Here is a 26,549-nt window from a genome sequence, read left to right on the forward strand (position 1 = left end):
AAACAGAGGCGGTTACATTATTGTTAGATTATGACTTGTTTAAGCTTTGAATCGTTGCTACTTAACTTTTATGAGTACAATCACATGTTTGTTGAGAAGAGTCATGCAACTTTCACAGGCTTGAAACCCTGTTTCTAATCTTTCCGAGGAGGGGAGGACGCAGCCAGGGAAAGCGTGACCAAAACCCCCATAAGAGAACCTGAATGTTGGGGGGTCAAAACCCATGGTTGCTTGATAAATATAAACATTATACTAAACTAAACCCAAGGTTGGATTTCTTCTTTTAAAAGGGAGAATTAAAGAGAATTGGCCCATACATTCGGAAATACGGTGCTGCTGCTCTCTCTAAAAAATACAAGCTTAAAAGATAATTGCCAATATATTCTGAGCTCTTCTTGCAGAACAGAAAATATTTGCTTAGCTATGTATGTAATATACTCACAGTACAATCTTTTCCCCGTCCAATAATTTGGTTCTTATAAGAATACTATGTACACATAAATATGTCCTCTTAACTCTCACTAAGCTGCTTGCATTTGGATGTTTGCGTCTGAACTTGTATGCACAGATTCAGTGGCTTCTTCCTCTTCAGCTAGCAAATCGTCTGAATGCAATTCAGGTTGACTTAGGCTCCTGACAAACTCGGTGAATGAAGGAAAATGTTCGGGCGAGAAGAAATGAGCTCCCATCCTCTGATAAGTGAACAAGTCTAAAACATTCTCACCCAACATATTTTTCCTGATCTGCTGGAAACTACCAGGAGCTCCAGAAGCCAAGTTCTGGCCTGAAACCTGAATCTTGTGCTTTCCGCAAGCTGTTCTGATTTGTGCAAGTAATAATTCAGGGCTTGAGAGAGATTCGTGTGGCTGGTGTGCATCTGACAGATCCATCCCAGGCAAGATGATTTTGCATGAATTCCGTGCAAACATCTGTGCAACTGCTTCATAGCCATCTCTTGAGGCAGTGTTATAGAAGCCAGCTGTCAGTTCACAAGGGTGTGCCCGGGTTTTGTACCACGAGTACATCAGTGGGACTTTTCCATAGACATTCACTGCAGTATCACCAAAAATTGAAGAGGCAAGAGAGAGGAGACGATTGCCATGAGATATGAGCTCGTTTGAGTACCAGGAAAGGAAGAAGTCACCATAAGGACTTTCCCATGATCCACCGTGATCCCTAAAGAAGTTATTTGAGTTGGGTGACTGATGATAAGTGGGGGCATCATGAGGACCACCTAGTCCCCATAATGGGTTTCCATTTGCTTCAGCATGTTGCTTAAGAAGGTTAAGCATGTTTAAGTCATAACATTGGAACTCCCCAATTCCAGTAATTTTGTCACTTTTGGCAGGCTTGTGGTGAGAGGGATATCGAAGCTCACCATCAGGTCCTAGACCCATTGAGATTCCCTGAGAAACCACAATACAGAAGCCATTAGCATCAGCACACCAAGATAGGGTCTAAGATATTGGCTTATTTAATCGAGTTATTCTATAGGCAAAACTTCTTACCATGATTGTAGAACCAATGAAAGGTGAGAATGCAGACTTAAAGCTAGCACAGAAGTCGTGGTAAACTTGAATTGGACTCTTTCCATTAAGAACAGCAAGATCATCAACAGCCAGTGATAGACTTTCTCGATAATGCTGTCCAGACCGATCTCTAAAGAAGATACTAGATTGGGATTCCCCAATCTGCATTACCCACTTGGGAAGTGGGATTTTAGGTTGTCTGGATGCGTGAAAGCAGAGTGATACATGAAGCTTGAGATCTGCTTTCTGGACCATCTCTGCAACAGCAAGATAGCCTGACCAGTCATACTTTCCCATTGCTTCATTCTCAACCACTCCCCACCAGACAGGCAATTCAACACCTTCCACGCCCAAAAGCTTCAAAGCTTTTAGTCCTGCAGCAATTGCTCGGGCGTGGTTTACTGTATTGCAGTCAGAAACTGTATCTAGAGGCAGGCCAACAAATAATCTTACTTTATCAAGCTGCAAAAACCAAAATTTGCTATGATCAGCATAAACAGAAGTTTGACTCAACAACCAAATCCGGCTGATGATATTTTTTAAAGCAAGAGAGTTGGAGCAAGATCAAACTGTAACCATTAATGCTACTGGTTTTAGGTCTTTGCATCATAGGAAACATGCAATTGTTTATCCTTTCAATTGATACGAGAGGGAAAGAAGATTTCAACTTTATCAGCCAGTATTTGCAGTGAAACAACTTGTATCTAACCTTTCGATACCTTAAAGAGAATGACATTTTGCTAGCATCGCATTCTATAATGAATGAGTGCCTCTCAATTGTACTCATTCAAGAATCAAATGCACTAATGAGAATATAAATCCAAATGCCATAACTCTGTCACTAAAACAAGCTTAAAACCAAATGAACAGGAGCTATTAATATGCTAATATGGAAGTAGTGAAAGAATCAAGTACCTGTTACTAAATTTCTTCACACTTCACCATTAGAACATATATGATTTATCCACATAATTTGCATTTGGGATATGGGATTTCGTTTGATTATCTAAAATCTATAAAAATAAATAAACTCCAACATCCTTCTAACTCAGATAACAACTTCACCTTTACTATCATTAATTTAAAACAAACATCTCAATAGAATTATCCCTCTTCAACAAATAAAAAAAATAACGAAAAGCAAATACTCAAGAACAAAACCAAAAACTAAATAATTAAAACTTACAGAATTCGATCCTGTAGAAGACTTGGATTCAAGAACGGCTTCGGAGTGGACAGCTTCCAACGTAAATCTGAGCCTAGCTTTCCTAAACCTCGCAGTTTGACTCTCAAAACAAACACTGTTAGGTTTCCGGGACAAGATTTTACTTTTATCATTATTTTTCCCAAAACAAAACCTTAAGTCCCTGTATGCTAACTCGGTTTTACAGATCTTTGCCTGAGAAGAACTCCCAATCACCGACACCTCCATTTCTAACCCAAAATTCCAACCTTTTCTTTTCCCACTAAAAAGAGAAACTCAGACAGAACTACCCCAAAATCTTCAAAAAAGAAAAAGGAAAAAAAACAGTTTATTTCTAGAGCTTTGAACAATTAAACCCAAACCAACAAAAGAGAACCCAAAGCTCAAAATCAAGCCTTTTATCTAAAAAGATTAAACCCAGATCAAAATTTACACCAAAAGAACTTCTAACAAAAAACCCCAAAAAAAGTTATTTGCTCTCAGATCTAAAGCTGCAATAAAAATCCTAAAAATATGGGATGAAATGGGTTGTATGAAGAAGAATAAAGGAGGGACCTTATAACTTTGGTCTCAATCGAAATGAGAGAGTTTTAGCAATTTTCTTTTTCTTTTTTTGGACTGAAATGAAATTTTTAGAGAGAAGTCAAGAAATTTGAGCTGCTTTATGCATGGCTTGGGGTCCCTTAAATAAACGCTTTTCGCGTAAAACGAACAAAAATGGTGGGTATCTGCCACGTGTAAGCCTTATAGATTGCCAAATTTTCAGCCGCATAATAATACTTTTGTCGCCCTTTTCTCCCACCTTAATTTTATCATTATTCAATCCTTTTTAATCTGTAGCCGTAGCCTCATCCATTTTAACTATGGCAAATAATCTTACACGTAATCCATTTGATCGGTTAAAACACCCTCTTTTCTTATCTTTTCTTACTTATTAAGATTCGATTTTACAATAATATTTCACAAATAAAAATAAATTCAAAATCTTTACTTGATAAAGAATTAAAAACATGAATTTTTTTTGAAATTTTGGGTTTTACATAAAAAGATTGAAAAACATGGTGATGTGGATAAAATCTTATCCATAAATTCAATAATTTATTGATATTTCCTGGAATAGGGGAGTCTGATCTTGTCAGGGAACATTGGCTTTCTAACCAGTTGGAGAGTGGATAATACAAAGGATATTTTAAATGTTGGATACATTGTATTTAATAATAATATCATCTTTTATACAGTAATAAATCCAAAAGTACTCATAGGATTAATTTTTAAATATTAAAAATAAATAAATCCAACTGCTGAGGAAGTTGGCAAACCATGTGGCCATTATTCCAACGGTCCATTGCATTTATTAATTATAGTCACTTGAAAAGAGAGAATAAAATAATCTTGTATTCTTGTCTTCAGATTAAATTGTTCAAAAATCGAAAAATCTTAAATTAAAATATTTAATTCAATAGTAAGTGTACGTACCATTTATTTTAAAAAAAAAGAGATTCAATAATCTTATTTTATAAATAAAAAAATTACAAACTTTTTTTAGTATTAATTTTTTGGGGTGGTAGAAAGTTTGAGAAAGGTGGGGATTGGTCAACACTCAACAACAGTAAGTGATTTTGTGGATATGGTGTAGGGAACTTGGGTGACGTGGAAAGTTGGATGGACACCTCACACTTCTTTTTTTTGGTTTATTGCCAAAAATTCAATGATAGAGATTTGGATTGGGATGACACGTGGAAGCTAACAAGGGAGGCGGTGGGCAGGCTGCTGACTCAGGTCCATGCCAGATGGGACCTACCTCCCTCAGATTCTGTGGTCTTTGATTGCCCACTGCTGCAAGCCACAGCCGCTATTTTAATCATTCAAAAACAGAGATAGACAAGGACAAATTTGGAAATTTATTTTTCTTGTTTTCCCATTTCAAGTCAAGACTCTAAATTTATATGCAAATTATTTACATCCATCACCTAATTAACTCAATCAATCCTAAAAATAATTCATGTAAATAGAAATAACTAAATACCATGTTATTAACCCCTTTTTTAACTAAAAAATCATATAATTTACTTAATTTAAAAAATTAAATTTAAATTTATTATAAATATTCATATTCAACATTTTCGTTCATAAAAAAGAATTATACTTGAACTACCAAGTTAATGATTTGAAATCATACTTTCTTCCTTCGCTTCTAAGTTACAATCATTATGTTTAATTTAGACACGTCATGATAAGAAAAAGATCGAAACACAGATAATATACGTAATTAATTGAAATTAAAATGTTAAAATATTAAGAGGAATTTATAGTACAAAATTATACAAAAAAAATTTACATAAGAATCGGATGATGACAGTGGTAGGACAGCTGAGGTTGTTGGGTTATCGATTGTCCTCTCATTTCAAATTGGAAACAAAAAACATCTCAAGTTGAATGTATGTGAATGTGTAGAGAGATTTTCCCTTTACAGGTGTATTTTCGTACGTAGTGGTGTTGGTGCATTATGAGGATTCAATCAAATCAAGCACATGTTTTCCTTTTGTCTTTGATTTATCTCCAAAATTGAACTATCAATGGTCCACTTTGTTTGCTGATGAATATATTTGGAGGTTTTGATGGGTTTGGTTTCAAGCAATTTCGTGACCATCCATGCCACTTGCTTGGTGCCTTTCAAGTCTCAAGAACCAAAATAAGAGAGAGAGAGAGAGAGAGAGAGAGGATAGACTTTGTTTGGCAATGGCTAAAACCTATGATGTGTTTACTATTTAAAGTACTTCACTGGTTTTTGATAGCTCAAAACTTGGCCTAAACCCTAATTTCTTTTTTTCTTTTTTTTAAAGGAAGAAAAACTAAACCTTATCCGAAAGAATTTTAATATATTTTCATTTTTTTGGTAATTAAATCTAAAATGGATATAGTTTATCCATTCACGTTTAAAGGTATTTTTATAATTTTATTAGATAAAATTAACAATTGAAATTTTTTATAAAAATATAAATTATTCATAATGTATTAATAAAAAATAAAAATGATCCACAAGATGTTAATTGAAAGAAGAAAAAAACACGGGTACATGTAAATAAATGGGTCAATGCATATTAATCTGAACTATATAATAAAAATAAAAACTTTGGGGTGCCATGAATCATTTGGTAGGAAAGAGATGTGACAATTATTGGATAAAAAAAGAAAGAAAATAGTAAATGTCACTTGGCACAAATTGTGGCTCACTTTTGCACCAAATAAAGCATGATCCATGTGTGAAAATTGGAAAGGTAGGTAAACTCAATCCTAGAATTCTTGCTACATCGCTTTGGTATGTTTTGTTGTTTCTCCAAAATGAGAAATTGTCACTTTGAATTCCACAATCCTCATTCTGTTGTTTCATGGTGCTATAGCCTAATTAGCCCTTTAATTTATAGCTTTTTAGCTGAAAAAAAAAGGAAAAGGAATTTTAACCTTTTTTGCTTGGAAAATGCTTCCATGTGTATGACTTTGCCGACCACGAGATACCCATGTCAATGGTGAACTTTCAAAAACAGCAATGATCTCTGCCTGGCGGGATTGTATGACTTTGAATCTTAGGTATTTTTGTCTAGTTCTTGGCTGTACATTTCATTTTGAACAGAAAGTCTTGCTTCAATAGGCTGACCATACACACAAACATCTTTGGTTTGGCCTTTGATAAAGAGTTACCTGTTTGAATGAGATCATAATTAACATTATGGTTATATAATAATATATATTGATAATGTATCGAATATAAATCTTTTATTATCATGGGTATACTTAATTAAAGAATTCATGTGATGTGTTGTACACTCGAGTTTTCATGGTTGAGAGCCAAGCCATCATGGAAATGCCTCTGTTAAATATTACTTGGCAAGAGTTGAATGGGCCATGTCGAATGAATAATTGATGCTATGACCATGATTGACTGATTGTTGCTCGTGATTTTGACCATCGGGTGCATGTATCCATTTATACTATAAACCTTTCAATTTTTCATGAATGGAAATTTATGGAACAGCCTCTTGCTCCAGAGTCTCTTGGACCTGAAAACATGGAACCTTTAAACAGGGATTTAAGCTCATTCTTGCCCAGGTTTGCAGAGTTTGGTGTATGCTTGGGCTCTTGATTCTCAGGACCCATCAGCAGAGATGCAGTTAGGGGCGACAGGGCTAAAACCTGATTAAGCAATCTGTTTTGCTTGAAGATATGTCGACATAAACCTGGACGAGATTTAAACTCGAACTGCCACTTTTTGCTTTATAACTTGCTTGGACCATATTCTTGTTAAAACCGGCTAGGTCCTGAAGAAAAAAGTTATCCACATTGAATGGTTTCTTCAAGATTAATTGGAAAATTACTTTTCTCAGTTTACTTGCTGGTTGCTTGAGATTGAGAACTTAGAAAAGTTATGGGGGGAAAAGAACAACAATTTGTGGATATTAAAAGGCATATGACATGACAGAACTCACTCACACAACTCTGGTGAAGTTGTACATGTTTGTCCTAGCAGGATTGAATGATGCAGAAAGTGATTTCATCCAACAAAATACTTTTGTTTTAGTCAGAATTAGACGCTTCATGCCTGGGATAGCTAAGGAGGAGGTGGTCCTGGGGGGCCACCAGGAGGGCCTCCGGGGGGTCCTGGAGGGCCACCAGGTGGTCCTGGCGGGCCACTAAAAGGTCCAGGTGGTCCCGGCTGGCCACCAAAAGGTCCAGGCGGACCACCAGGAGGTCCAGCATAAGGTGGAGCTGGGCCTGGTAGAGATGGAGGTGGAGCAGGCGCAACGGGTGGTGGAGGAGCCGGAGCAGGAGGTCCAGGAGGTGCATCACCTGGGCCGCCAGGAGGCCCTGGTGGAGGTGGACCGCCGAAGCAGTCTTGGATCAACCAGCAACAGCATAACACATATAGACTGCCAAAAATTTGCGGGTAAAAGTTAAAAAAAAATGAAAAAAAAACAGTAAGGGGGTTTTCTTTTGGTCTAGACAATAAACAGTAAGTTCAAGGAAGAAGTTTAATACGACTATGTCTATCTTATCATTCAAAGAGGAATTATACATTTTTATCTCTTTTCTTGTCAAAATTTCCATTTTTTGTTTAGCTAGAATTGAGGCAAAAGTTTGTTTCTGTCAAGTCATGCTAATGCCTGCATACTGAAAAGAAAGAGTGATCTATAAAGAAAAATGCCAAATTCTTCTTCGTTAGAAAGAAAGCTTTAAACAGTTTAGAAAATATTACTAACCAAGAAGATACCCCACTGCACAAGCCATTGAAGAAGCCCACAATCAACCCCCCCGGCGCAGGCCAGGGAGCTCCAGGACCGCCCGGTCCTGGAGGACCAGGTCCTCCAGGTCCTGGCCCAGGCCCTCCAGGTCCAGGTGGTCTCATTTTGCCCTACGACTGCACTCGAGCAACAATGCAGCCAGTACCAGTAGAAAACTGGCAGGAGCTCGAATTCTCAGTGTCAATGGCAGTCCCCTGAAATGGTGTTAGAGTAGCTTGAATACAATCTCGAGAAATCCCCAGTAGGAGCTTGGAAACCGGTTCTTGGATTTTCTTTGACACTTTAGTATATTATATATAGATGGCGTTGAATTTTGTCCTAACTTTTTTCACCGTTCATTCTTATTGTACGGTTAGCATCGGATAGATAGCATATAGTGGTTCTACCAAGGTTCTGAACTAACAGTCAAACCTAGCGACTGCTGTTCTTCAACCTACCCTTCAGGCCAAATCTTCCAACTTGGTTTTTTGGTTTGTCGCAGGAGACAGAAGTAGAGAACGAAAGTCGAAAGCGATGAGACACAGAAAATGCAAGGGACAGAGGGAAGCTTCTGATTTGCCCAACATTGTTAGGAAGTTAGATGAGGCGTGCTACTGAGAATTTGATGGGAGTAACGCTAGCTTTGTCACATTTTGGTGGTTGCTGGTTGATGGCTTACAAGACATTATGTTCAGCTCCACTAATTCATATTCAATCTAACTCTGTTACATGTCAACTAAACGCTACAAATACTTGCATTTCAATGAAACTGATGAGTTCTTGGGAATTCAGTTTGGTCTTCTGGGTTCCATGTTTTAACATGTTATGGAAAGCAAAAACAAGGTACAAATCTAAGATGGAGTTAATGTGCAAATGGCCTTTGAAACTAATTGAAACCATGTTCAATAGCACGGGATCGGTGTTCTGCAAGTAGAATTGAGAATATTAGGAGATCCTCATCTCCTGTTACTGGATAGGACAACCTAACCACATCCAATTGTAATTCTTTAAGTCAGAGTTCTACAGTACCACACATTCTTTACGAGCAAGTTAAATCCGAAAATGGCATTTAAAGTGCAAATAGGAACAGCACAAGCTGCGATCAGACAATAATAAAAGTTCTTGGGCATTCTTTGTACGACTGAAAACATCAATATATATTACCAACCCACGCAGTTAGTTATTTAAAACTAGGAGCATTTAGGTGGCATTCAATCGACTAAGACATTAATACCAGTTCCAATCCTAAATAGAGAGCTGGAGCATACCATGTAGGGAGTGAAATTTTTACCTGGGAAGGCCTTGAGAAATACTTACAAAGCTTAAAAGCACAAGATCAAGAATTGTAGAACAGATTTTTTAGTATTATTTTTACCAACCTAATTGGAGTTTTCCAACACAACGGAAGAAATAATGACAGATATACAACATTAGAGAAGCTTCTCACCATACAAAAAAATAGAACAAGGGATAGGAAAAATGAATACAAGATGTTTTACCTCTGATGCAATTTCTGGCTTTCCCGGTTGAGAGCTAAGAAAAACTGTGTATTATCAGCAACGTTTGCGGCCTCATGAATAGTCTCACAAAATCCAGAAGTTATTTTATGCCTTCTCTTATATTCGAGCAGAATTCTTGTCTTTCTTAGATGACTTCAAATGTGCATGCCCATCACCTGACATGTGCTTCCTTCTTCTCGGAGCACCTACAGCAGCAGGATCCACCAATGGGCCAGACCATGTCTGGATTGGTGCTTTGGAATATGAGAAATTTGTAGTACTAAATGGAACATCAGATGGATCAAAACCAGGATCTATGGGATGTGAAGAACCCAGAGGATAACCAAGAGCTCCATCTTGGTGAGGAGGTGGAAATTTCTCACTTTTGCTTTTGGCATTTGCATGTGTTATTAAACGCCGCCTCTGTTTAGCAAAAAGTTCCAGTAATCAACCCACAGTTGCAGCACTAGCTCAAGGTGTAAAATCATAAACCAAGGACCACCGCAAGTGATAATAGAATCAACAACAAGGCACAACATCATTTGATATTGATTCTAGAAAACAAGGCAAGTGATATTGTGTGTGTGCGTGCGTGTGTGTGTGTGTGTGTGTGTGTGTGTGTGTGAGAGAGAGAGAGAGAGAGAGAGGAACCACAAATAAGCTCACTCAGATCAGCAGCTAGCTTTCGAAATGACTTAACAAAAAAAAAACTAAAAAGATTGTCTATTGACGGAAAAAGTTTGCTCAGCCAATATATCTTGTCAGATTAAATGAAAAGTATAAGATTTAGAGGGAAAATAGTGCATCTATGACATACATCAAGGTTGGCTTGAAGCTCAGCATTTGCTTCTGGAGCAGGAAATGCCCGCACAGCTCGATCACGTGGACGAGCTTTCTTCACCCCATCTGCATTTCTTCCAGCAGCTCGCAATCTACAATCATGGAGCTCATTTCAATTCAATTAAGAAGAGAAGGGAAAGAAACTGCTATCAGATTCATGCTCTATTGTAAACAAAACACATATACAAATGTCTTATTGTCAACATCTGATGTAGTTTATCTTCTACTTTATTTTCCTGATATGGAAATAGTCATTACTTGACGAACATATGCAGTGTAAAAAAGATTTCTGAGTAATGCAATTTAGAAACAAAAACAATGTCAAATTGGCTAGACTGTCAATCAGAACTTAGAAATATTAAATATCACATACCTTCTAGCTTCTTCATCTCGTAGTTTAGCATCCATCTCCTTGCTGGGAGGATATTTTGGAAGGGAGGAAGGATCACAAGCATAAGGCTTGGTCATGAAGAACTGCACAACAAACGAATGGTCATGATGACATATTCAACTGAATACCGAAAATGTATAAGCTCCATGCATATCAAAATTCAAACCATAAAAAATTGAGCCTCATACATGACAGAAAAGGTTTGGGCTAATCACTAGTTATCCTAGGAAAGGAAACCAACTGACTAAAAACTCAAGCATTCTTGATGAAAAGAGTGAAAGATGAAAATTGGTCTAAAAATAACTTTAGCCATGGAATGTACATTGACAGATGAGTCAATATAAAATTTATCTGATATAATGAATCACCAGAAAAGTTTTAAATTCTGCTGTCTAAGGCTACAAGAATAAGAACAAACTAGTTACACAGAAACTTTAAAAGAATCAAGAACTAAGGAGATGAGTGAGGAGACATGTGAGAAAATAAAAGCTCACTTCACTGTTTAATGCAGCTGTAGCTGTCAGACGCTCAACTGGATCAATTGCAAGAAGAGTCTCAATCAGTGGCAATGAGGATGGTGGAAAGTCTTTAAAAGTCTCTTCTATACATCGTTTATATGATTGTTGGGGCTTGAATATGGTTGCATGAGGCAACTTTGACTTCTTCCAATATTCTTCAGACGGAGAGCCACATAGTTTAAATATCTTGTGTAATTGCTCCACCTAAGTAACATTATATACAAATGTTAGCAGATACAACTGGTAGCATGCCCAAGCATTTATACTCTAGTCAGTCACTAAACAGTGAGAAAAGCTGCAAATAGATTGATTCCATTATCTTTCCTGAACAGCAGATCTACTGTATAACATAAAGTGCATTGTTGACACCACTCGCATTTCACATCAAATATACAAGATCATCATAAACAAAGATTCTTATGTGGCAAGTGTAATTGGAAAAAGATCTCAATGCTTGCTAATGGCTTTCCATTTTTCAAACCGAGGAAAGTAAATCATACTAGTATTTCTTCATCAAGCCATTATGCTGTCGTTGCAAAAGCCAATGGAACTTTTTGAGATCTGTAATAACAAAACAGCCATTATGATGCCAATAGAGTCATTGGTATAATGGAAATGGAGGGCCAAATTATGAAGTCGAATTGCTTGGGCAACTCAAAATTATAAATGGGAGGCTTTAATTTTGATGGAACTATGACTGGGCAAAAATGAAGCTAGTTGTTGCTGAACAATCAACTCCAACAGAGGTCATGCAGACAACTGGGGGAAAAAAAAGTCCATAGAGGTAGGAGAATCAAATATCATAGAAAGCTAAGAAAGGATAATTCAAATATCAACGACACTTGATTAAGATAGGCAAATGCTGACTGAGGACTTCAAGACCATGAAGTTTATCTTGTGTAATGCAATTGCAGGATCGAGAAACTCACAAAATATAGGTGAAAGGAAAGTAGGTTGGGGTAAAGTACAATTTATTGCTACTAAGCAAAATCTAAAACCAAACAATTTGATTATAGTGTATGCATCTGTAAATAAAAGCTCCAAAATTACCATTTAAGTTGCATTGTAATAAGCTTTTCACACTTGAAAAGAATTGCACAAAGAGAATACACGCTAAAAAAATTCTAAAATTCAAGAAGTAAAGCTACCTCTGTGCGACCAGGCATGATGGGCCTTCCAGCCAATAACTCAGCTAGAATGCAACCAGCACTCCAGAGATCCACACCTACGCCATAATCAGTGGCACCAAGAAGGAGCTCTGGAGGTCGATACCAAAGTGTAACCACCCTACTAGTCATTGGCTGCTTGTAATTAGGATCGAAAAATGAAGCCAAACCAAAATCAGCTATCTTAAGCACACCACCATCGTCAATAAGAAGATTTGAACCCTTAATATCACGATGCAATAAATGACGGTTGTGACAGTGTTCAAGCCCTGATAGTAATTGATGCATATAACACTTCACCTGTCCAAATCAACAGGAGTCAAACTCCATTCAAACAGACTTCAAAACCAACCTGAACAATAGCAAAGCAAAATAGTATACCTGAGACTCGGTGAACTTTATTGCTGGACTAGCAGCAAGTCCAGCCAAATCATGCTCCATATACTCAAATACAAGATACAAACTACACGACATCCTTGAAGTCGCCAACCCTTCTAATTTTACAACATTTGGATGATCCAAACGGCGTAAAATCATAATCTCCCTAGCCATGAACTTAACACTTTCCGGCTCCAAATTATCGAACCGCACCTTCTTTAATGCAACAATTTTCCCAGTTAAAGTATCCCTAGCTTTGTACACATTACTGTACGTCCCTTGACCAATCTAAACAATTAAATTGACAAAAGCGATATGCATAAGTAAATACATAAAAAAAGATTGGTAATAAATGAGTAAATAAATGAGGTTGTGAGAAGTTTAGATACCTTATCCAGCTTCTCAAAAGTATCCGCACGGCGGGGAGTCCAGCCGCTGATGGCTTCACTAGCGACGTTTGAAAGCCAAGATGGCCAACCGGCGGCGACTTGTTCGCCATGGACGTGTTTCGGAGGGTTGCTCAGGCGTGGATTCGGCCGTGAAGACCGCCTTTTCGCTCTTGCCTTAGCTGCAGCTGCTGATTCTTCCTCCGCCTTCGCTTCCTCCACCTTCCGGTTGCTACTTCCATTTCTAACAACCTCTTCTTCCTTCTCCGCTTTTCTAGTAACAACCTCCTCCGATATTCTTGCAACCCTGCCAACTTCCTCTTTCTTTCTCGCTTCCCTCCCTACCGGTCTCCCGGATGCCTCTCTCCCAAACACACACCCCATAGCTTAATCATACCTTCTTCTCCTTTCCCTCACATTCCCACATTTTCTCACACTTTCTCTGCATCCAAACACCAAACCCTAAAGGAATGCAGATTTATGACCAAGATTAATTAGGAAGAATGTTTGTCCTGTAAAATGTATGTGACCTAACCTTTTTTCTTTCTCTTTTTCTTTTTTTTTCCTGAAAGACAAAAGGAAAAGGAAAGACTAATGATTTGGAAAGAATGTTAAGGCTCAAGAGTCCCACAAATTGTGGCACAGTCAAACAATTTCAGCTACAAAAAGCTGAAAACAGTAAAATTCAACTATCTTTTTTTCTTTCTTTTTTCTCTTTTTGATTTTGAAGAATTTCAAGAGATTTAAGATTTTTTTCCTTTTTTTTTTGTTTAATTAAAGATTTTGGTTCTGTTTCTACTTTCCATTGTTTCTTTTTTTTTTCTTTTTCTTTTTTTCTTGCTCTGGTCTTTGTGTCTTTGACTCTCTTTCAGAAAGAGAGAAAATTTTTATCTTTTAAAAAGGTCTTGATTCGGTGCGGATGATTCGGTGTTGTGCAGAAAGGGAACCAATGAGAATATGCCGCGTATATAGGACACGATGGTGAATCCATCATTCGGTTTATGACGTGGGAGAAGATGGTTGGGTGAGAGGGTGGCCGAAGATGTTGTGGGTTCCACGTGACAATGGTATCTCTGATTTTGGTCCTGATTCAGGTGGAGTTCTTCGCCCAATGCTTAACTGGGATCAAAGCAATTGGCCAATAGAGGTATACCACGTGGATTACAAAGAAAATCTTTGTCCTAAAAAGAGTGTATTCCATTTTTTTCACTCTCTTTTTTGTTACCTCGCCCGTAATTGGATTTCACGTGGAAATAACGGATCCAACGAATACAATTGACAATTTAAAGTAAAAACATTATACTATTACAATTTTTTAAAAATATTTTTTTAAATTTTCACAAATATTATAATGTAGATATTTAATTTTTTAACTATATACAATTAAAAAATCATGAAAAATTAATTTGAAATGTAAAAAAATAAAGGTATTAAATGTCTACAAATATAAAAAAACATTTTGAAACATCTAAAAATAAATAAATAAATAAAGAGACAATGATAATACATAAAGATGTTATTTTATAACTTTCTTCTCAAATCATAACGCAATATTTGATGTTATAATTATATAGTAACGTCTTTAAGAAGTATTGAAATTTTTTTGAAAGATTGAACATTAAGATTCAGAATTCAAACATTTTCAATAATTAAATTTTCATGAGAAAAGAAAAAAAAAAGGAGTTGTTGAAGTAATTATTGACTAGTAATCTAAATACATTGTCTACTGAATCAACACAAGATGAACATAATAATCGAAATTTAATTTTGTTTTTACGTTTTTGTGTGATTTTAATTAACATACATGCATGCAAAATGAAAAAAAAAATATATAAATAATAAAAAAATAGACATACGTTAAGTACGTATATATTAGTACATACTATCGTTAATTGGTAAGTATTTACATTAATATGTTTTCTCTTGTGTAAATTTACCGAGATTCGGGGAAATTAGTGGAATTGTTGGGTTTTTATAATTTTGAGATTTGAGCCAACTTTATTTAATTTAAGAAAAAAAATTCACTCAACATGTGCATTTTCTAAAATCATGAAAAATAGCTAAGCTACGTAAATGAGAAGAAATCTCGGTCCCTGATACTTGCATATTTCAAGACATAGGAGAGCAAATATTCAAGCAAACCTTCACTATAATTAAAGAGACCGATATAAAAATGCACCTAATTTTGCCAACAACATTATGTTGTCTCTATGATTTACTATAAAGTTTTAAAAATAGCTTGCAATTTACTAGGCGCTTTGCTCGAAATACGTATATATATATATATATATATTAATTTAAAAGAAAAGTTTCATAAAAATATATTAATAATATAAATTTTGACAATGTACTTTAGGAAGAGGATTGGTTTAGTTGGTTAAGTGTTATACCTTACCATCAAGTTGTTTAGGAGACAAGTGGAATTTGGATAACAAGAACATACATGTAGGAACAAGTTCGTTAAGGTTAGGTGAGCGTATGTTTGAATGTTTGCATAGCAACTTTTCCTCATTCATGTTTAATTTACTTTGAAGTAGGTACAACGAGAAGAAAACAAATACCAACTAAGAGATCATTCCTTTGCCTTAACTTTATTTTTTATTTGAATATTATTAATTGGATAAATTCCACTTATACCCTCAATTTCAAAAATTTTCATACATTGTACCTTTTGTTTTTCAATTAGTCTTTTATGGATAAGTTGTGTTACTAAAATGAGTTATATAATTAATTTAGAAAAAATTATCAAAATACTCTTGATTTAAAACTTAGTCTATTTAATCATATTTAAGAGTATTTTGATAAATTTATTAAAAAAACTAACGATGTAACCCTTTTCAAGAATGAAATTTATCGACAACTAATTAATTTGAGAAAAAAAAAACACATAGTATGACATGGGAACAATGATAGAGGGAAAGGTTTCTGTTTTTAAAAGTTTTAAAATTTCATAATATATATACTTTTATAATTTTATCTTTATAATAAATTTTTTGTTTGGTGAAATGCTCCATAACGATTAACCAACAACTAATTATGATAAATTTAAAAATTAAAATAAAATTTATTGTAATAAAATTATTTCGCAAGTCTCACTATCTCAAAATCCCACAATCGATACGTATTTTGTTCATCTCAAAAAATAAAATCTTGATTTTGTCACCACATGGGAATAATTAGAATCATGAAAGGTAAAAATAGTATTTATCCTTAATGTGGACTTTGCTTGAAAAGAAAACCCAAACTAAAAAACTTTGAATTCTTCTTGTTTATAAAACTTCACTATATTATGTTATGTACTTTTATTTTCTTTCACATCTTTTGAAAATTCCAAAACCAAATCTTTCCCAAATATTAATTTCCGCATGAAGTTAACGAAATTATTATTGCAACTTAACATAAATAGGATTGTTTCTTCCAAACGACGACGTCCTTTTAGAAGTTGAAACCGGTAACCCTAACATAAGTTAGTTCTATGAAATGACAAAACAAAACCACCAATCAGAGGCTGATATAAAATCCCACCCAACCACAAATACACCACGTGTACTGAGCTTATTGGTTGTAACGAAGAACAAAATCCTCCGCCCGGGTATGTACTCGAAGTTAAGACAAAACAATCCACTTCGTGTCGTGCAAGAAAGGGAAGGGGCCAATCAATATTCATCAAAATCGACCGCAAGAGAGAGACTCCTTTTATCTCCTTCTAATTTCTTTTTTTTTTAATTTTTTGAGTAAATGGGAACCATTTCTTGCGTCAGCCATGGTCACTTCTCCAACTTCACGAGTTTCTCGAAGAACTCAATCTGTTCATCATCATCGGCGTCGCTACCCTTTTTCAAGAACCCAATTCGCATCTTCAAAAGCTTCACCTTTTCTTCATCAATGGCTGATTCTCTTCGTGTCTCAGCGTCTTCCACAATTGGTCTCTCTCTCTTTGACTATTTTCTTTTTCTTTTTTAAATTTGCTTTGACTTTATTTTTTTCATTAATCTGGGATTTTTGTTTTGTTTGAGGAAGGTGAGAGAAGTGAGCCAGTGGAGGCAATGGCATCGTCTGGAATGGTGGGAGAGAATGATCTGCTAATTGTGGGACCCGGTGTTCTTGGTCGCTTAGTGGCTGAAAAATGGAGGGAGGTAAACTCACTGTTTGATTGATTACCTTAATTCAGTCAACGCTATTTTGCGTCTGATTTTCTTGACGAAATTCCAGCTTTAATTTCATTCAATGTAGTTTCAAGGGTTGAATTTCAAAGGGTTTTCTTGGATAACCATAAGGATATGCTAGATGGGTTTTAGCCTTTTGGGTGTTATTTAGAAGGAAGGCAATTATTATATATGTTGTTGAAGCAGGAAAATCCCGGATGTCAAATTTATGGGCAATCTGTGACGACGGATCACCATCATGAGTTAATGACAATGGGTATTAATCCATTTTTGAAAGGGAATAAAACTGATCAGAAGTTTCCTTATGTGATTTTCTGTGCTCCTCCTTCAAAAACCCCAGATTACCCTGGTGATATTAGGTACTTCCAAGAACATTTTCGCTGCATGTACTGCGTCTCTGTTTTTTATATTTGTTACTAACTAGCCATATTGGTATTTTATGGCAGTAGTCACTGATTAGGAGCTGTGGGAAAAGCTTACCTTAATGAGGAATTTTAGATTTTCTGTTAATAGCAAAGCTTGAATTAGTTACTTTGTCTTACTTAACTGAAATTGTGCTATTGGTTTGGGATTTGAATGAGGCAGGATGGCTGCTTTAAGCTGGAATGGTGAAGGTTCTTTCTTATTCACATCGAGCTCTGCACCATTTGATTGCTATGACAATGGACCATGTGATGAGGTGTTACATTTAACTTAACACATTTTTCTGCTGGTAGCAGTTTCATTTTTATTCTTCTAATTTTTCATGTAAGGAAGTTTTCCCTATCTGAATAAGTATGGAAAATGCATCTTGACTTCTGAATTATAATGCCAGCTTACTTTCATGACTTGAGATGCATCACTATAGTGTTCTACCTTCTGTATTTGTCTAGTTTGGCTGTATGTTAACTTGAAAGGTTACAGATCTGATATTCTTTGCAGGACACATCAACTGTGCCAATTGGCAGAAGCCCTAGGACAGATGTCATCCTCAAGGCTGAAAAAGTGGTGTTGGACTTTGGTGGTTGTGTTGTTAGGTTGGCTGGACTTTATATATCCTTTTTTCCGACTTAAATTATGAAGAGATATGTATACATGCTTCATGGACTTGTGGATGTAATCAATGTTGCATTCATGATGACCTTAACTTTTCATACAAATTAGATAGAGGTGCACATTTCTATTGGTTACAGAAGGGGACTGTTGATTGCCGTCCAGATCACATCCTAAATCTTATACACTATGAGGTAAAAATTCACTTTTTATTACTTATATTTGCATTATATGAATGGCAGGTCTATTTTTCTGCATGTGCACATTCTCTCCAGATCTTTATTACAATATTATGAAGCATTGAAATAAAAAACTCATTCTTGTTTTATGGTTTTTCCAAATTTTTAATTCCTTGTTGTTCATAGACAGACAGTTCTTTTTTTGAGATTTGCAGTGTCATTTAGGTACTTTGACTGGTGTTGATATCTATTTGTATACTTGGTAATAGGATGCAGCTTCCCTATCAGTCACTATTCTGAAGAAGAAACTTCGTGTTCAGATTTTCTTGGGTTGTGACAATCATCCTTTGTCCAGGTTGTCTTCTTTTATATTAGGACAGATGACAACTTGTTTCAAAATATTTTTTGCAACACTATTTACTTTAATTTTTGAGAATATCCCTAATAGCTTTCATAATGAACTATATTGATAGCAGCAACTCAATCAAAATTGTTAACTTTGCTGACTTTTTCTCGCTCTGTTACTTTCTCTACAGGCAGGAAGTAATGGACTTGGTTGAAAAAAGCGGGAAATTTAGCAAAAAGTTTGAGGCCTTTACAGGTGGTTTCTTATTTACACTTGGAAAAAGTATATCATTGATGACAGATCAACTATTACATTTCTCTTTATATGGCATAAAGGTTATTGATAGTTTTGGTCCTTCGGTGTGTAAAAACCTGCATTAACCGGCATATATTGTATATTGCAGGCACTAGTGATCCTTTGGGGAAGAAGTTGAACAACACAAAAACTCGTCAGGAATTGGGATGGGAGCCAAAATATCCTAGCTTTGCTAACTTCCTTGGAGTGTCAGAATAACCCCATACCTTCATCTTCATTTCCAGGATTGAATGGATTAATGGTGGGAGAAACTCGTTTAGTTGGCATAGCTGCATAGGGAATATTTTGCTAGCATTCTCTTGTGACATTTCCATTTTCCTTTCCCAATCAATCCTGGCAGATACGTGTTCATGTGCAGTTTCTGAACATTCACACTAAAGTTTTAATAATAAAAATTCCATACTTGGCACATTTTCAGTTGGGTTGTTCTTAAAATATGCCTTTTGACTGATTTGATTTTCATTTGATGAGGATTGTGTTCAAGCTACCAATGGCCGTACTCCCTTCTAAAGCTTCCTGATTCCTCAGTGGAATAAAGATGAAATTCATTTAAAGATGCATTTCCTTGTTTGTTGCATAACAGCCAACAGCCAATCAATGGCCGAGAAAGTCAGACCAAAGTAACACAATGTTCCACATGTAGCCTCTTCATTGGTTGTTACAAAATCTCCAACCCCCCGCTATCAACTAAATCCTTTGCAGCAGCTGCTGCTCTGGTTCTGTTTTATCAGTCAAAACTCAAAAAGACTCTTCTTTATGTCTTCAGTTTTGATTTCTTAAGATCTCTAAGCAAATGGCAACTATTTCTCTGCTGTCATTTCAGCTAGACACTGTTCCGGGCACTTGTCAAATCTCTTCGTCTCTACCCTTTTTTCAAGAAACCCAATTCCATCTTGAATTTCAAGTTATCTTCCATCTGTTGGCTGCAATACTCTCAAGCATTGAATAACATACTGTTCAATCCTGTTTCTATCATTATTTTAACAAATGTTTTTTGTTCATTCATCGACAAAGACGATTTCATTAATGTAATTGGCTGATACCTACTTGTCCAGTAGGTAACAGATGCAGCTTCCCTCTCAGATGCAATCCTGAAGAAGAAACTTCGTGGCTAGCTTTTCTTGGGTTGTGACAATCATCCTTTGTTCTCTTATGTCGGGGACAGATAATGATGATGCGAATCCATATATCTTTTGGCCTCATTTCATTTGTAACTTTTGACCACATCCCGAACTTTTTCAGTATAAGATATCTTGAAACCAGCTATCAGACAATTAGATTAACCTTACAAGGTTGAGGCCTTTGCAGTTGGCTTCTTGTTTACACTTGGAAAAGTATACAATCTATGTCACTAATCATTAAGGATCAAGACATAATCCTTTTGTTTATTACAGGCAAGCATTCTATATTTGATTCTTCTTTTCTTTTCCCATTTTGGGTTTTCCTAGGAACCTTTCCCCCTCCCCCCTATTTTTCTTGTTTTTGTTGTCCTTGTATATGGTTCTGGTTCTATGGTATTGGAAGCTTCCATCAACTGCACATGTCTTGGTGTTTTGCAGGTCCTAGTGGTCCTTTCGGAAAGAAGTTAAAACAACGCAAGAAGTCGTGAAGAATTAGGATTGGAGCCGATATACCCTAATTCCTAGCTTGGCTAATTTCCTTGGAGTGTCAGAGTAAATATTGCCTTTATCTTTCATTGCAGGGATATCTTTGAATTATGGGGGAAGAAACGGGAATTATGCTGCGTGCTGAATTCTTGACCATGGAGCTGCCATCAACCATCATGCCTTTCTTCATCAGTGTCGCAAATACTCATTTATGTGTCTGAACTTGCGAAACATAATGATTAAAGTAATAATACCTTGGCACATATTTAGTTTGGAGGAGTAGTGTCTTGTACTTAAAACATGTTTTTAGTGGTTTGAATTATAGAGTAATGCACGAAATAATCAACAAACGAGGACAGTGTCTGTTCTGATAGTGCTAAAGCTTTAAAACGATATCCAATTTAAATTCGAAAAGCTTTATCACTCCATGCATAAAGCCATGATGGAGAATTATGCTTTGACTCAACATGCTTACCAACAAGTTTGCAGGGTTCTTGATGAATTTGATCAAGGAACAAATCCAACAGAAATGTAGTTGAACAGCCAATCTATTTTAGTCAACTGTCATAAGCTCGAGATGAGGAGGAACCTTCAGCACCACACCTAACAGAAATATCATATTAAATTTATACCATCGTGGTTTGTCAGACTAAGTTAATTATTAGTGTTTGAGTTATCTAATCGATCTTGTCTCAAGGCCAACTGTTAAGAAAGTTACCTCAGCTACAGTACATAAAATTAACAATTATAAAAGCAGTTGGCGTGTGATCTTCCACGTAAAATGGGGTCCAATCTGTTCGGTTATTGCCTTCATCCTTGAGTTGCAAGCAGGAACCGGATAATGTGTCATCCTGTCATTGGCATCATCAATACTCATTTCGTATGCTAGGGCATCATTAATGTTAGTAGAAAAAGATAGATCTAAGTACCTAACATTAAGAGATGTTAGAGACAGGTTGTTTCAGGATTTTAAATGATCTTTGTTTGTTGTCTAGATTCCAGGTTTATCCCTTCCTTTAAGGGAGAAAATGAAGGAGTAGAACAACGAAGTTAGTCATTTCATTTAGTTTCCTATACATGCTTTTCTTTCCCATTGTTTTTCTCTTTGCCTTTTCACAAGGATTATCCCTTTGAATTGATGCGTTAGTTCTTCAATCATTAATGAATTTTAAGAGGTTGGCAGCTAGTCACCTCTGGTTTAATTGTAGTAGTTAGGAAAGAAAAGCAATTTCTGTAAATCATTTTCCTTTATGCAGCTTCACATCAGATCTCAGATTTTAACTTTTCTAAGCTCCAGATTCCCAACTGTCTACAATTGAAAAACAGTACTTTCTTCTGAACCAAAATAAGATTTACAACCCCAAGAGTAATGATTATTTAATCCAAGAGGCCAAATTTTATATTGTTATTAGTACCAAGTCACATTTAACTACATTGGAAATTAGACTTCTGATAGCAATGTTCACAGAAACCAACTCCACAATAAACTATTCCAAGTCAACTTGACTTGTAGCCTGAGGTTTCTACTTCTATTTCCTTAACATCTCTCATTTCATCATATGTTACCACAGGAAGCAAAGAAGAAACCAGGAAGATTTTGAGGCAGCAAGGGTTTTACAATGGGGAAGTTTTGTTGCATGGACTCTGATGATGGTGATGGTGGCTTTGATTACAACAAAATTTTCATGGTGTTAATCATAGCTCTAGTGCTCATGGCTTTCTGCATCCCACAACCACGACGTACCGTTTATGCTGTCCGCCGTTGCCGTTGAAAGCTTTGATTCATTTCATGTTTTCTTTAATCTCTTTCAAGTGTCTCATTACTGCAGCAAATAAGATACGATGACAGCTTTTGTAACTTGTAAGAATCTGGAAGCTCTTACTTTGTTATGTTTCAATTGAAAGCTGCTGTTAGTTCATTTGCAGCATGGAGATGGATACATTTTTCCATTCTGGATAGTTGTTGAACATGTTTGTATAATCTGATTCATTGTTGTTTCCTCTTCTTCTTGCCTTTATGCTATCTTCTGTCAAAATATGGAACTGATTTCCAGCTTCGCTTGCAAATTCCGGCTATTTCTCGTTTAACATGTCATTCAGATGAACTCTGGTAATTGCCAGGTTCAAAGAACGAAGTTAGGAAGCCTAGAATGAGTTTGTGGACTTTCCACCTTAAGGAAGCCGTCAACTTTAACAGTGTCAAGCAATCCGAAGGCCTTGACACACTTACCCTTCACAGTTGACCCACTTTCCATATGCTTTTTCCATTAGTCTTCCCTCAATTTCGGTGGAAACTGATGCAATGGTTCATCTATTTCTGTTTGCAATTTTTTTTTTTAAAATAGCCATTTCATTTCAACACAACAGGGACTTAAATCAAATTCCCGTAAGAGTACAAGGACAGCACCAGATTTTAAATTGTTAATAGACCCATATCAACTTAAAATCCAAGCTTTGCAAGAAAATCCACACAGCAAAAGTATCCCTTTCGTTCTCTATACAAAATACCCTTTCCATCCAAGGCAGGAATCAAGACAGAACCTACACACCACTTCAGTCAAAAATCACCCATCCTATCACATCTATACAAAAACCTGATTCACTCAAAATAAGCATATAAACATTACCACGCAACTTCATCAGCATCATAGCAAGAAACATATCCCAAAACCTCAGCCAAACCAAGCCCAATCCAGAGGGCCCTCCACCAAAGTCAGAAGAAAGAGACATACCTGTTGAGAGGGACCAACAGCTTACCAAACCACCAGCTCTCCAACATTCAGGTGTAGCACGCAAGAGAGTGGTGAACCATCAAACCTCCTTCACAACAAGCTTTGGGTTATCCTTATCGAACAAAACAAGAACACAGCCTGAACCTTTGACAACAGCTCCCTGGATGATCTTCACCTGACCTTCCTATCATAAGAGCATTCTCCTACATAAAGCATGGACATTCAATCAAAAACGAGAACACAGTCCTCATGTCTCCTTACACCTTCTTTAGCCATGTTGTCAGCAAGTTGAGGCAGAACTAAATAAACTCCCTATTGTTTGATCCTATGTTCTCTGGAGAACAAATTTTTGAATGATGAAACCAGTAAATGGAGAAACTGCCAGGAAGCAAAGGGTTTCAGTCAATTTATACTACTGAATTCCTAATTGTTACAACTTACAAAGATCACAGAATCACAAATATAATAACATTTTCTATTTAAAAAATTTGAAAAAAGTTAAATAGTATGCAGTAGATCTACACACACATCAACTTACATACCCACTAGTATAGATCATAAAATGACGAGTCATTAACACTATGTATATCTGCTTATCATTATCCAATTATCTAACCCAATCATTGAGGGCTTTGATTAGACCAGAGATTGCTTGTGGAATCAGCAATGGATAACTGAACTTGTAAAACCTCATGAATGGCTCCTCGTTCAAGTACTCCCAGCACCTCCTCTTCTTTCGCTGTTGCAAGATCTTGTAGAGAGATGCAACGAGAATGAGATTCATCTCGCATGCGGAAACCATAGAACCGTCTGCCAAACTTCCACCATTTGACACACACTTGACAATCAGAAATCTTGCTACTCTGAAGTGCTTCCGTGACATGCGAAGCCTGCCCATTATGATGTTGAAACATCATTAAGCACAAAATTATGATGAAGCATGCGGCATAACAAAGGCTACAAGAAGCATGCTAAAGTAAGTGTCAATTGATGGGCGGATTGCTCAATCGAGGTATTCATTTTATGTCTCCTAACACCCAAGGCAGACAGAAGGCCCATTACCTCTACTGCAAGAGTGTGATATGGAAGGCAGGAAGGGTGAAGACATTGATTGCAAAACATATAGAAAAATATAATTTTAAAATTTATAGAGAACATCATTATCTAAAAAAGTAGCAGACCAGTTTAGGTTTTGGATGCATGCCTACATATGGGAAATCATGTAATGTTCTGTCGTCATCACCCAAAAAAACAAGTTTCCTATCACTAACTGTTAGAGAACTGAATTCTTCAGAGCTTACTACAGTCAGTCTCCACTGTAAGCATAATTTCTATGACAGATAAACAACCAATACTGATGGACTATCCATCACTAATTATGTTCTGGTCTATCCCAATTCCTCTCCTCCTTTCTCCAAGCTGGTTTTATTGAGTTGTGTAGTCAACCTAGCCTTTGCAGTAGCGTAACTTAAACCACAGGTTTCAAAAGAATATTGTTTTCACAGTTTTAACATTTAACAGAGACAGCAAAAACATATATTTCAATCTAAATAAAACAAACAGAAGAGAACTGCAAAAAGGAAAAGTTACCGGCACTTGGAGGCAATTAAGGCAGTAGTGTAGTCCAACCAGGTTAAGCAACACATTCAGCTTTGGTTTGAACAGGACCATTTGAACATCTTTAAATCCGAACTGCATTGACCTCAGGCATTCAATTGCTTTCAGATAGTTACTAACCTCGAGTGACTCAGATAGTGAGCATTGTTCCACAAATTTAACAACAGATGCAGCCCTACAGGCCACCTCCTTGTGCTGCTTTTTGTAAAATCCTCTCCACCCCTACCATCATTTTCAAAATCTTCAAACCAATACAAAGAATTGAATTACCTAATTAGCACTACCCCCTAAAAACTCATAACTTCACTTGAATGACATTACAAAAGGAAAATGAAAACCCCACTTCAAAGCTATGATACAAAAGCAATTAGACCAAATCAACCGATATGAGAAACAGAAAATCAAGCTTTAATCAACAAGTCCACAGCTAAATCGCCATAATTACATATAATTAATCATAAAAACTTAACAAAAAAAGAAAGAAAAAGAGTAAAAGTACAACCTTGAAGTTAGGGTCTTGCAAGGCAGCTTCATTCAAAAGAGGCCATCTTTCTCTGACAAGTGACTTCCATAAACAATCCGACCCACATAAATCCCGCCAAACCCGAGAGCAACAACCCAACGAGGAAAGATCCGGCACCTAAAAACCAGACGGCCCAACAAAACCAAAACGGAAATCTCTTTCACATTCCAAAAACACCCAGAAAGAAGAAAAAGAACAAGGAAAACTGAAACCTTGTGGGAAAAAAAATGAGTGAAATGAGAGCAAACCTCAAGGGAAGAAGCAATCTTGAGAGCTACATCGTTTGGAAGTGAGCTGTATGTGTAATCTGATTGCTTCATGCCTTTGGGTGGCGATTGAATTTTTGGAATGGGAAGATATGATGATGAAATCAATCACTCAATAACATACTATTCCTTCTGAAGGTGGGATTTAATAAAAAAAAATCAGATTTTTGAGTTTGTCAGAAAAACTGGGAAGTCAGAAGATCAGTTGCTTGTTAATGTTGGATATTGTTATGACACGCAAGCAAACCGTCTTGATTCTTGCAACGTGGGCCGTTTGCTGTCCGCTTTGAGATCCTGAGCTTGGGAGTTAAAGTTGAAAACGCCGTCGTTTGAACGACATCACTTGTCCATAGTCCAAATGGGCAGTCTTGGGCCAAGAATTCCATGTTCTTCGGCCTCTTTTTCCTTTCCTTTTTCTAGGGGAAGGAAATGGGAAAATGGGTAATGTTTACCATGAGGTTTAGTCTTCATTTTTATCTATTTATCCCATGATCAAGGCTTGAGAGGCAGCTTCTTTAGGCTTAATGTTAGCCATTGGTAAGTTAAATCAATAAGCCACATTGGAAATCAAGAAAGCCC

At 36.4% G+C, this 26,549-nt stretch overlaps 5 protein-coding genes and 1 long non-coding RNA gene across 6 annotated transcripts; 2 read left to right on the forward strand and 4 right to left on the reverse strand.

The window, feature by feature from the left end:
• LOC18603435 (inactive beta-amylase 9) lies at positions 254–3,376 on the reverse strand. Its single transcript, XM_007035414.2, has 3 exons — positions 2,716–3,376; positions 1,509–1,991; positions 254–1,406 (listed from the first exon to the last, which is right to left on the reverse strand). Exons 1-3 carry the CDS (start codon positions 2,959–2,961, stop codon positions 522–524), a joined length of 1,614 nt encoding a protein of 537 aa, XP_007035476.2. The 5' UTR covers positions 2,962–3,376; the 3' UTR covers positions 254–521.
• LOC108661819 (basic proline-rich protein-like) lies at positions 7,095–8,314 on the reverse strand. Its single transcript, XM_018120479.1, has 2 exons — positions 7,989–8,314; positions 7,095–7,658 (listed from the first exon to the last, which is right to left on the reverse strand). Exons 1-2 carry the CDS (start codon positions 8,132–8,134, stop codon positions 7,340–7,342), a joined length of 465 nt encoding a protein of 154 aa, XP_017975968.1. The 5' UTR covers positions 8,135–8,314; the 3' UTR covers positions 7,095–7,339.
• On the reverse strand, positions 9,346–13,571 carry LOC18603436 (probable serine/threonine-protein kinase At1g54610). Its single transcript, XM_018120033.1, has 7 exons — positions 13,191–13,571; positions 12,805–13,089; positions 12,406–12,723; positions 11,234–11,461; positions 10,722–10,822; positions 10,326–10,440; positions 9,346–9,931 (listed from the first exon to the last, which is right to left on the reverse strand). The coding sequence occupies exons 1-7, from the start codon at positions 13,569–13,571 to the stop codon at positions 9,626–9,628; spliced, it is 1,734 nt and encodes a 577-aa protein (XP_017975522.1). The 3' UTR covers positions 9,346–9,625.
• LOC18603437 lies at positions 16,820–19,642 on the forward strand. The gene is made up of 9 exons (XM_007035417.2): positions 16,820–17,112; positions 17,208–17,323; positions 17,540–17,712; positions 17,939–18,032; positions 18,275–18,385; positions 18,490–18,579; positions 18,834–18,919; positions 19,101–19,165; positions 19,314–19,642. Exons 1-9 carry the CDS (start codon positions 16,926–16,928, stop codon positions 19,421–19,423), a joined length of 1,032 nt encoding a protein of 343 aa, XP_007035479.2. The 5' UTR covers positions 16,820–16,925; the 3' UTR covers positions 19,424–19,642.
• Positions 20,639–22,837, forward strand: LOC108661775. Its single transcript, XR_001927569.1, has 2 exons — positions 20,639–21,733; positions 22,404–22,837. It is a non-coding gene; the product is annotated as an uncharacterized LOC108661775 (long non-coding RNA).
• On the reverse strand, positions 23,268–26,240 carry LOC18603438. The gene is made up of 4 exons (XM_007035422.2): positions 25,953–26,240; positions 25,684–25,821; positions 25,155–25,403; positions 23,268–24,454 (listed from the first exon to the last, which is right to left on the reverse strand). The coding sequence occupies exons 1-4, from the start codon at positions 26,022–26,024 to the stop codon at positions 24,185–24,187; spliced, it is 729 nt and encodes a 242-aa protein (XP_007035484.2). The 5' UTR covers positions 26,025–26,240; the 3' UTR covers positions 23,268–24,184.

The sequence above is a fragment of the Theobroma cacao genome, chromosome 4 (genome assembly GCF_000208745.1).
Source record: "Theobroma cacao cultivar B97-61/B2 chromosome 4, Criollo_cocoa_genome_V2, whole genome shotgun sequence".
NCBI classification, from domain to species: Eukaryota; Viridiplantae; Streptophyta; class Magnoliopsida; order Malvales; family Malvaceae; genus Theobroma; species Theobroma cacao.

Bases quoted from the DNA above. Each gene is read 5' to 3' on its own strand.
- LOC18603435 (XM_007035414.2), bottom strand. From the start codon at position 2,961: ATGGAGGTGTCGGTGATTGGGAGTTCTTCTCAGGCAAAGATCTGTAAA. The intron at 1,992-2,715 runs GTAAGTTTTAAT...TGGTTTTTGCAG, and splicing joins CTTCTACAGGATCGAATTCT to CTTGATAAAGTAAGATTATT. The intron at 1,407-1,508 runs GTAAGAAGTTTT...GTGGTTTCTCAG, and splicing joins TCATTGGTTCTACAATCATG to GGAATCTCAATGGGTCTAGG.
- LOC108661819 (XM_018120479.1), bottom strand. From the start codon at position 8,134: ATGAGACCACCTGGACCTGGAGGGCCTGGGCCAGGACCTGGAGGACCT. The intron at 7,659-7,988 runs GTTAGTAATATT...AATTTTTGGCAG, and splicing joins TGCAGTGGGGTATCTTCTTG to TCTATATGTGTTATGCTGTT.
- LOC18603436 (XM_018120033.1), bottom strand. From the start codon at position 13,571: ATGGGGTGTGTGTTTGGGAGAGAGGCATCCGGGAGACCGGTAGGGAGG. The intron at 13,090-13,190 runs GTATCTAAACTT...TTAATTGTTTAG, and splicing joins CTTTTGAGAAGCTGGATAAG to ATTGGTCAAGGGACGTACAG. The intron at 11,462-12,405 runs GTAGCTTTACTT...AATGTTACTTAG, and splicing joins TCATGCCTGGTCGCACAGAG to GTGGAGCAATTACACAAGAT.
- LOC18603437 (XM_007035417.2), top strand. From the start codon at position 16,926: ATGGGAACCATTTCTTGCGTCAGCCATGGTCACTTCTCCAACTTCACG. The intron at 17,113-17,207 runs GTCTCTCTCTCT...TGTTTGAGGAAG, and splicing joins CTCAGCGTCTTCCACAATTG to GTGAGAGAAGTGAGCCAGTG. The intron at 17,713-17,938 runs GTACTTCCAAGA...TGAATGAGGCAG, and splicing joins GATTACCCTGGTGATATTAG to GATGGCTGCTTTAAGCTGGA.
- LOC18603438 (XM_007035422.2), bottom strand. From the start codon at position 26,024: ATGAAGCAATCAGATTACACATACAGCTCACTTCCAAACGATGTAGCT. The intron at 25,404-25,683 runs GTTGTACTTTTA...AAATGATGGTAG, and splicing joins TGCAAGACCCTAACTTCAAG to GGGTGGAGAGGATTTTACAA. The intron at 24,455-25,154 runs GTAACTTTTCCT...CATAATGGGCAG, and splicing joins TTAATTGCCTCCAAGTGCCG to GCTTCGCATGTCACGGAAGC.